General features: G+C 36.3%; 1 protein-coding gene across 1 annotated transcript; it reads left to right on the forward strand.

The window, feature by feature from the left end:
• On the forward strand, positions 1 to 7,152 carry LOC109706159 (signal recognition particle 54 kDa protein, chloroplastic-like). The gene is given in 16 exon segments (XM_020226957.1): positions 1 to 68; positions 563 to 701; positions 1,053 to 1,120; positions 1,198 to 1,299; positions 1,599 to 1,751; positions 1,839 to 1,916; positions 2,992 to 3,117; positions 3,366 to 3,468; positions 3,779 to 3,879; positions 4,502 to 4,639; positions 4,752 to 4,895; positions 4,995 to 5,070; positions 6,248 to 6,293; positions 6,295 to 6,331; positions 6,482 to 6,607; positions 6,703 to 7,152. Coding segments are annotated over 15 exon segments (1,464 nt in total). The 5' UTR covers positions 1 to 68; positions 563 to 643; the 3' UTR covers positions 6,811 to 7,152.
• Positions 7,153 to 10,792: the final 3,640 nt, after the last annotated feature.

Consider the following 10,792-nt stretch of genomic DNA (forward strand, 5'->3'; position numbering starts at 1 on the left):
CCTCATTCTCTTCTTCGCGAGCATCCACCTCCCTCTCTCTCGGCTCCTCTCCCGCAAATCCCTTCACTGTAAGCTCAACCATACTCGTATTTAGGGTTTAAAGCTCCCTTCCTTTTCTCTCCTTATTTGCGTTTCAGTGTCTGACACGTACATATCCAACACATGTCATTAAAAAATATATTTTTTATTTTATTTTATATTTTTGCATAGATAAAAAAAAATATTTTGACTTTTTAATGAATATATATAAATTTTTTAACAACATACAGAAATTAATTAGGTTGAAAATTCTTTTTTTCTTAAAATATATGAATAATTTATGATAATTTTATTAACTTTTATTCGGATAAAAAATAATAATAATAATATTATTATTACATATATAATAAATATAAAAAAAATTATATTAATAATAATATTATATTTTATTAGTGGTGTTTCGGTTGTCACAGTGTCGTCATAATTTTTTGAAAGCTGTGGAGTGAATTCTGTCTGAATTCTGCCGTGTCTCGTATTCCGTGTCGGTGTCTGTGAACATCTCGGCTTTTTTTGATCTCTGAAGAGGGAAGTGTGGAGTTGGGTGAACTCGGAATCGCGAAACGTCTGCAGAAGAAGAAGCAGCAGCTTAGTAGTGAGAGCGGAGATGTTTGGGCAGCTTACTAGCGGCCTCGAGACCGCATGGAACAAACTCAGGGGTGTAGGTTTGTATTTCGTATCTCTTTTTGTTTAATTTTGTTTCATTCGTATTTGCTGAGAAATTCCTGTTCCTCGCATTGGAGAATATGTGTTCGGTAGTGTGATATTCCCACTACATGAAAAGCCCGCTAGTCATCTGAATTTTTTCGCGTTTAATTATGTTAGGAGAAAGGAGAGAAAGATAAAGCCAGCACTTATATTTTCTTGCTTTCCTGATCTTAACTAAGGATTTAATATTATTACTATTTCCTAATGGGAGCTTTTTTTGAGCTCCGTGGATTCATTAAGCTAATCCTCTTACATTTTGCTTAGTAAAGTAGATAGGAGTGAATGATGGAATTTGTTCACCTTCCTAGATGTTTTGACAAAGGAGAATGTTGCCGAACCAATGCGAGATATCCGGAGAGCTCTTCTGGAAGCTGATGTGAGTTGCTCGTTTACGTCACCTCTTAACTCCCGATTTTAATCACTATACAGTAACTTTCGATGCTCTTTGTACAGGTGAGCTTGCCAGTGGTAAGAAGATTTGTACAATCTGTTAGCGAACAGGCTGTCGGCACTGGCCTGATCCGAGGAGTGCGGCCTGACCAACAGTTAGTGAAGGTATGCAAAATTTTTGCGTGCTATTAGTAGACTGCTTTTCAATATTTTTGGCAGAGAGGCTTTATTATGTCGACTTGTTCGTCCTGGTTCAGAAATTGGCTATGGGTTAGCTTTCAATAAAGAAAAAAAAAAAGGGAAAAGAAATTGGCTATAGGTTATAGACATCTTAGATATTAGAATTCTATCTGATGTTCTTTCATTCTGTCCTGTTTTGGAGGAATAAGAAAAACTTAGGCTCCAAACTTCTACGAATCCAGTGAATATAATGCCTGCACTAATCACTTACCTCCTACTCGCAGATTGTGCACGACGAACTTGTGAAACTAATGGGTCGAGAAGTGTCTGACTTAGTTTTCTCCAAGTCCGGCCCCACTGTATTCTTATTAGCTGGTCTACAAGGCGTTGGGAAGACTACAGTTTGTGCAAAGCTTGCCTTTTATCTTAAGAAACTGGTGCAATTCGTAATCCTCTCTTTTTTAGCATTTTTGTGCGGGTTAGGTACAACCTATTGATGCAAACAGATGTAAGACACATTGTAGGGGAAGAGCTGCATGCTGGTTGCTGCCGATGTGTATAGGCCTGCTGCTATTGACCAACTCAAAATTTTGGGTGACCAGGTACTCCTGATGTAATATGAAATTTTTTCCTATCTTCAACTATATTATATTAATTTTAGATTGTGAACAATGGAGTGTTTATTGAACTTGTCACTCATACTGCATCCTTCTAAGTTAGTGGAGGAATAATGCTTCCCAATATAGGAACTACCTGTCTTGAGTTTAAGCATCTTGGACTTGTTTAGGTTCAGTAAGTTGCTTATACTAGCGGACTAGTTGGGTTTTTACAGTACGAGCTATAATATCTCTTGCTTGTTGAGGTAAATTGCGGCCTGTGAGGGCATGTTTGGCTCAAAATGGGAATCGAAATTGGAATAGGAATCGGAATGAAAAACGGAATGCTGAATCTCTTAATTTGTTTGGTTCACAATAGGATTGCGAATCGAAATCAACTTACTATTTTTATTTGGCTAAGAAAAATTTAATCAACCTATCTAAATTCGTAATCAAAATTAAAATTCAAATTAGGAATCATAATTTAAATTTAAATTTAAAAAATAATAAATTTTGAATTTATATTTTAAATTTAAATTTAAAATTACAATTTAATCTAAATTTATATTTATATGTATATTTGAATTTAAATAATTATTTAAAAAATGCATTTTTTTCTCAATCCCTTTCACAATCAAAATTGACTCTCACCTCCATGCTGGCAGTCACTTTGGAGGGATCCCATTCCCTCCAAAATGGGAATCGGAGTGCTAATCCCTCAAACCAAATATCAACAATGGAAATGGCTCATTCTGATTCCCATTCCAATCCTCAAATCCTTCCCGCCAAACATGCCCTGAGTGTAGGTCTCATTTTCCACCTTTTGTTTAAAGCAAATTAAATGCAATGATTACATGTAAAAGTCTTCATGCTTCTTGCCATTCAAAGTTATGTACTTTTGACTTGTACATTGTGGCCTATCTTTTTGCCATAATAGACGACATTTGATCTTCTTATTGTACTGCCTTAACTTTATATACAATTCGTCGATCATACAATTTGGCTAGTCATTTTCTCTGGCACGTCAATTGGGTAAAATGTGAGGTCTTTTGTCTTATTCTCTATTCAAAGACTTTGACAGGTTGGTGTGCCGGTTTATGCTGAAGGAACTGGAATAAGGCCTTCAGAAATTGCGAAGTGTGGTCTGGAAGAGGCCAAAAAGAAGAAAATTGATGTTATTATTGTGGATACTGCTGGAAGACTGCAGGTGTCTTGACAACCTTCTTCCTTTTTTTTCCCCCCTTTTTTATCTTTCTTTTCAGTTGATTTGACCGAATTAAAAGTAGCATATTGTTCAACTACTTGATTTTAATTTGTATATAATTTTTTGCTGCTTCTACATAGTAAAGAAGGTTCAAGCTTACCATGTATATAATGTTCTTCTAATTCTGAATACTTTATTGTGCTCTGGCTTCTAATTCTGAGATTTGGTTGATTCTCCTCTCTATCAACCAGATTGATAAAACAATGATGGATGAATTAAAAGAAGTAAAGCAGGCTGTGAATCCTACAGAAGTTTTGCTTGTGGTGGATGCAATGACTGGCCAAGAAGCTGCAGGTATGCAGCTCTTTTTTCTTACTATGCTACTTGAAAACCAATTCCTGGTAGGAAGTTGATAGACTACCAACATTGCATGCTTTATGATATAGCAAGACCTGTCAACCAAATTTCTCTTTCTGTAATGTTTTTCATCATGCCAATTTCTTCTTGTGCTCTAATGCAAGATAAAATGAGAACGACTTGGTATTGTACATTTAGGTGGGGGGAGGGGGAAGCCTTGTGACTTTGTTTGTTAACTTTCTCCACTTTTTTGCTTAGTATTTCATCATTTGTGCTTAATCTAGTTTGTTGTCTGTTCTTCTCTCAGCACTGGTCACAACGTTCAATATTGAGATTGGTATCACTGGTGCTATACTGACAAAGTTAGATGGTGACTCTAGAGGTGGAGCAGCTCTGAGTGTTAAAGAGGTTTTTACTTTATTGCCATGGCCTGAGAAAATTATTCTGAAAATATTATATGCGAATGATATTTTTCTTCATCTGCTCCTAAGGACTAGCACTACAATTATGTTTTTATGCTCTTAAAAATACATTAGATGGCTAGCGCTAAGTTTGTTGTTGGATGCAAGCTGCTGCATCTAACATTGAAACTAAAATTGGCATGTCCCTATGATTTATGGTTTTGGTGAATGAAAAGTGAAGAGTTGGTAAGCAAAGCAATTCTTTTTCCCTCCAACATTCATCCCTCTGGGAGTAAGAATGCCATGTATCTTTAGGCCGGAGGCATTCATCCTAGTGCATTGGAATACAGCTTCTTCCTTTTCTTTATTTTTTTTTCCTTCGTCTCCTGAATTTGTGCATTGTGATGTTTGCTCATCCTTCTTTCTTGTATGTTACCTTTATAGGGTTGATTATTCAAATAGAACACCAATTTAAATACCTTTTGACATTCTACCTTCTTTATATTATCCATTAATGGATAATAAACTGAAAGGTGGATAGCAAAGATGACATCTGTTCCATTTAGTTTGCACAGGTTATTTGAAAATAATTCCTTCCCTCAGTCTGCATATTTGCTGGGATCTGGCAGGTGTCTGGAAAGCCAATTAAGCTTGTTGGGCGGGGGGAACGCATGGAGGACCTTGAACCTTTCTATCCTGATCGGATGGCCGGCCGTATATTAGGAATGGGAGATGTTCTTTCTTTTGTGGAGAAAGCACAAGAAGTCGTAAGTCTCCACTACAGTCTGTATTTATTAATTTTCCTCTCTTTTTTTAACCTTTTCTTTTATGCTTTTTTGTTCTGTTTCTGTGGTGAAACCTGAACGATAATGCAACTAGATGCGTCAAGAAGATGCTGAGGAACTACAGAAGAAGATCATGAGTGCCAAGTTCGACTTCAATGATTTCTTGAAGCAAACACGAGCTGTTGCACAAATGGGCTCTATGAGCCGTGTGATTGGAATGATCCCAGGCATGGGCAAGGTATACATGCTGAATTTTCCTATTGATGAATTTCTCGTCTTTCTAGAACAGGAAGTAGAAGATTTCTCACTTGTCTTTCACTTTTGTCAATTTTGATAGATTACTCCAGCACAAATTCGTGAAGCGGAGAAAAGTTTGAAAATTATGGAATCTATGATTAACGTGATGACACCTGGTAGGTATAACTCATGCCTATGAGGAACATTGAGATAAGTGCACCCTTAAGTGGACAGCTGCAGTATCTATCGAGTAGCATTATGTTTTTCTTCTATGGTTTTGTTACACTATCTTTGTGTCAGATGTCTCGGATAAATCCTAACTCCTAGTTCGAGCGGGTCTCTGTTCTTTTGCAATTATCAGTATCTTAAAGTCCTCTAGCATCTCTACTAAAGGCTTTCTTTGACCTCTTTGAATTTTATCCAAGTTTTGCAAGTTTGGTCTCCTTTGGTACCTATGTTGCACAAATACAGATACGAGGATATGGATACAACACGATATGGATACGGTGATACAGCAATTTCTAAAACTTTTAGGATATGATACGCAGGGTATACTTGAATAAAATATTATTTAAATATATGTTGATTATATGTAATGGTATATTAAGGACAACCAGGATATCTGGATTATATTAAGGAATATATTCTGATATACATCAACTTATGTAATTGTTCTATATTTGTTCATAAAAAAAGACTAGTGAAATAATATTCAAAAAGTTTCAACCAACTATCATCCAACTTGATCAAATAATACTAATAGATATTTAGTCACACAAACTAGATAATTAGCCATTCAACATATATGTCTGTTTTATTATGTTCTATTATATAAAACAGTAATAAAAGAAAATATGCTGACAATTTAATGGAAGAAAAAGAATCATTCTCTAAGGTCTTTGTTGATTAGTGCTAGATCGATAAATTAAATGAAAGGAAGTGAAAGAGAAGCGGTAAAGGACTGAATCATGACTTAATACTGTGTGAAAATAGAACGAAAGAGAGTGCCTTCAACTATTCAAGAGCAAAAAGATTGAAGAAATAACAAATTGAAGAGAGATTGACATTTCTCTCTTTTCCTTATTCTAATGAGTTTGGATGTGGGCTTTTCTAAAAAATTTTGAGCTCTAAAAAAAGAATCCGGCTGTATCCCCCCGTATCCCTCCCGTATCCGAGCTGTATCCGATATTTTTTTTTTAAAAAAAAAACGCCGGATACTTCAACCGTATCGGACATGTATCGGGTGTGTATCGGTATCCGATGCGTGTCCGATACGGGTACAACATGAAACTTGAAGTATCTGTGCTTTATAGTTTTGTATAGTAAGTGTAATTTCATGGTATTGTTTTGTAGAGGAAAGAGAAAAACCAGAATTATTAACTGAATCGCCTGAGAGGAGAGAGAATTGCGAGCGAGTCTGGAAAGACAGAGCAACAGGTTTATGTCTTTAAGTAGTTCTCCGAGCTTTGTTGCTTTTCTACATTAGTTGGTTAAGTCTGATTTATCGGATCTCATGATAAAATGAATTGTCTGCCAACATGGTTCCACCGTCGTGGAGTAACATAAGCATGCATTTTGTTTCATCAGGTGAGCCAACTCATCGCTCAACTTTTCCAAATGCGTGTACGAATGAAGAATCTGTTGGGAGTGATGGAAGGAGGATCCATTCCAGCATTGAGCAATCTCGAGGAGTCGCTTAAAGCTGAGCAAAAGGTATCACTATTGGTTGTTGTAAACAAGCTCTGATTTACTTTTGACGTTCTTATGCGATTGAGTGTTTCGCTATTTACTAATGTGGTTGTTTTCAGGCACCTCCTTATACTGCTAGGCGGAAGAGGAGATCGGAGCCCCGGAGGCAATTCGCCGATTCAGCATCAGCAAGGCCAAGCCCACTCGGTTTTGGAGCGAAGAATTGAGCAGAATTTGTGTTTCTGGTAGGCAATTTGCAGACAATATCAGCGAGGCCAAGCCCGTGTGGTTTAGGAGCAAAGAGTTTGACGGAATTTCTTTGCTTGCAGTCTTGCAAGAAATTACTTGCATGCTTTGCTGTAGGCTGTCTTTATTTTCTCCTCTCTTTACGAGTGTTGCAAGTTAATTCGAAGAATGCTTTGGAGGGTGGGGAGTTCTTTTTTAATGAAAAGTATCCAACAACTCAAGGTGTAATAGAGCAAATCTTCATGTATTGGTTGACAAATCTGTATTATTTTGGTATAATGTTTCAGAGGAAAATGTATGGTTAGGTTCCATTTTGTCAGTAAGTCAAGCTATGATAGTAGACAGACAGATCTTAGCATTGCTTTCTTATTTTAATTTCTTTGTTTTCGAGTAAAGCAAGACATCTTTTTTCTTTTCTTTTTTTTGAGAGAGAGAGAGAGATAGGTACACGCTATCCGCTTCGTTTATTTCATTTAGAAATAAACTTAGCTGAAAATATGAATCAACTAGGATTTGAACCTGGGTCTCGAGTACCAATCATCTTTTAGCCTTTTGCCACTTGTTCTAGGGACGGTGTTACTTTTCAAAATTAGTATAGCTGATAGTGGCAACAGAAAGAGTAAAAGACTTCGGAATCAACAAGTGTGGTGCAGGAATATATTCAACTAATAAGTAATTTTTTCATCAGGCTTGGAAGGTTTATTTGCTGTTCAACTTGTGGAGTAATTCCCCTCTCAAAAATTAAAAATCCGGAATTTAAACTACAATATTTGGCCTAATAAGAACAGTACGAGGTTAGGAGAATAACCATTCAATTTAATTGTACAGAATTTGTGTTTAGAATTTTTTTTTAGAAAATGATAATACTAAACTAGGGAGGCTGAGATTCGATTTTCGCTTCTCTTTGTCTTCTATCAAAAGATAATAATTTAAAAGACCGGTAGTGGAAATAATGAGCACACCTTAAATCCTCGCAATACACGAGCGCAGCAGAAACAGAATCTTTCGTAGACAAAAAAGACAAAAACAGAATCTTTCGTAGACAAAAAAGACAAAAACGATCGTAGAAAACAAGCATGAGAATAACAAAACAATAAAAAGAAAATACGAGCACAGGATTTACGTGGTTTGGCCAATGAGACATCCATAGGGCAAGACCACTTAAATGCGTTCTTTGATTAATCCACGACACAAAAGTACAAGGAGTAAGATTGGATTACAAAAAACTCTCTCTCAGGAGCTCTCCACATTTTGTTCTCAATTAGGGTGTCTACAATAAAGCTTTTTTCTAAAAAAATTGATTACAAGAGTTAACATAACCCTAAAACCCCAATTCTAGTAGCGAACGATCTTCGCCGTCCACCCGAGTCTCCGATTCACATCTCGCCATCGATCCCCTCTTAAAAATCCTCTTTATTTAAAGTATTTCTGGACCATCCCTAATCTCTAGGATAAAGATTAAATCAAATTGAGTCAAATCCAATATATCCAACTCGTCGTGAAACTACATACCAGTACTCAAAAGTTACGTACTGATGCACAATACAAAAATAGGAAATCTGTACCCGTACTCAATTGCTTACCCGTACTGACAGTACGAGTCCTCAAGCCGCGTACTGGTCCACAGTGCAAAATCAGTTTTTCCAAACTTCGAATTTTGGGGAACTGCTAAGGTACTCTATCGTACCGGTACTCAAACTTTAAGTTCCGGTACCCAACATCCAGAAATCTCAAATCTTCGACATTTTCACCCTGATATCGACTCGGAACATAGCTTTACATAATCCAACAATAATCACATCTTGCTCTCATTTTAGATTACACTTTCCTATATTATTTAGAATCTCTATACAGTGAAGTGAGAGAGATGAAATTTAGGAAGAAGTATGAGGAGTACATGCAGAGGAGAGGGGAGAAGCAAGGGAGACTCCCTGTTGTAGAGCAGAAGAGGCTTAAGAAGATACTCAAGAAGTGTAGAGCCAAGTCCAACCTCAGAACCATTGTGGAGTTAAAACAGAAAGAGGTGGAGGAGAAAGCTCAGATGGGTGTAGTAGTTATAGTACTTGTAGTAGTAATTAAGTTGGGTTCACAATTGAATCCCAAGGGAACTGCCTTAGATCATTGCCCAGGTATTTTCCCCCTTTGTTCTGGGTTCTCTTTGTGGGATTAGAATGTATAAGATTAATTCTTTGAGCTAGTTCTAAACCTTCTCTGAGAGATCTAAGTTGGATTGCCAAAGAATACACATCATTTTATGACTAGTATTTCCCTCTATTATTTCTATCTGAAAAAAATATTTATACATTATTTTATCTTTTTAGTCGGTGCATGTGATATGGTGGCGTAGCTAATATCTACTATGCACATGAGCACGAGTGTTAGAAATATTTCGATCTATTATTCCGTTTGTCTAATCTGTTATCTTTTTAGTTATTACATGTGGTCTGGTAGCTTACCTAATATATATCCACAACTACGTGAGCGAGAGTGTTAAGATTAATTCTGAACTGTTGCCTACCATATAGGTCTTTTGGGTAATATTGAATGCTCATATATCCATTTCTTGAAGTAATACATCCTTACATTCTAGTTGTGGAAACCAAATCCAAAAAGAGTTCAATGGAATTTGAATGAGAATAATTTAGTTGAATTCACGTAGAAATGAAATCTTTTGTTTGGAATAAGCTGGAGATCAATTAAATTTTATTTCATTTTGTTGTTTCGCATAATTAGTCACTGAAGTGATGGATTGTTGGTCACTCCCTGTGGATTTTGCTATCAAAACTTTCCCTTATTGGATATAGCGAAGTTTGGGAAAATGAGAGGGAACAGGAGAGAAGAAAAGAAGGAAAAATGAGTTTCCTTTTGGTGTTTGATTGTATAGAAGAGAAAGAAAGACAAAATGAGCTTCCGAATTTTCTTTTCTCAGTTTTTTCTCTCCACTTCTCGAGAGAGAAAATTGAGATTTCGAGGATTTATTTTATATCCCTTCTCTTGCTTTCTCTTCCATTCCCTCCGCAAACATTTGATTAAGCAAGAGAAAACACTTTTCCTTTTTAAAGAGGCTTATGGTGAATTGGATATATGACCATTTGTTCCAGCTTTTCAATAAGAAAACTTTCCTGTTTGTTGGAATTGGGTTAAACCAAATCGAGTGCACTCATGATTAGGCTCGATCCGACGGTTATTATGTTGTCTAATTAGACTAGAATGAATCTCGCTTTTAAATTAAAAAGTAAATTAGAGATACATTCTAGCCATATTAGAATAACAATCATAAATCGATTCGGCCTAATCTCTTACATATGTATTAGAATTTTGGGATCTCTTATAAGTATACAGGCTATCTCTCATAAGAGATAACAAAAAATAATACAATAATTTATGAGCCGTCTTGTGAGAGAGAGAAACTACATCCTCCATTAACCTATTGTTTTCTAGAGGGTCTTGAACAGTGGATTCGAGGTCGTGGTTCGATCTACCGCGGGTTTGAAGCATTAGAAGTCCTTCGTGGATGATTCGAGGACACGTGAATCAACCTTTACAATCTGGGCTCATTGCGTTCTAGCGCGAATCGCTTCCGCAAAAAGAACGAATAATTACTTCCGCTGCGTTCTACACTGTTAAAGGCAGCAATGGACACAAGAGTTTACTTTAAGGAGAATTACACTGTTGATTATTGATAGAATGCTATATCTTTTTGGACTTTTCTTCTTCTTTTTTTTCTTTTTTTTTTTGAGATAGGTAGCACGCTACCCGCTTCGTTTATTTCATTTAGAAATAAACTTAGTTAGAAATGTGAATCAACTAGGATTCGAACTTGGGTTTTGAGTACCAACCACCAAGCCCTTTGCTACTTGCTCTAGGAACGGTCGGTATCTTTTTGGACTTTTCCTTAACACCTTTGCTATTCATTGCTGGTTGATGTTGAATTTGTTTAATGTCATCGGTTCTATAATTCAC

Source organism: Ananas comosus, unplaced genomic scaffold (genome assembly GCF_001540865.1).
Source record: "Ananas comosus cultivar F153 unplaced genomic scaffold, ASM154086v1, whole genome shotgun sequence".
NCBI classification, from domain to species: Eukaryota; Viridiplantae; Streptophyta; class Magnoliopsida; order Poales; family Bromeliaceae; genus Ananas; species Ananas comosus.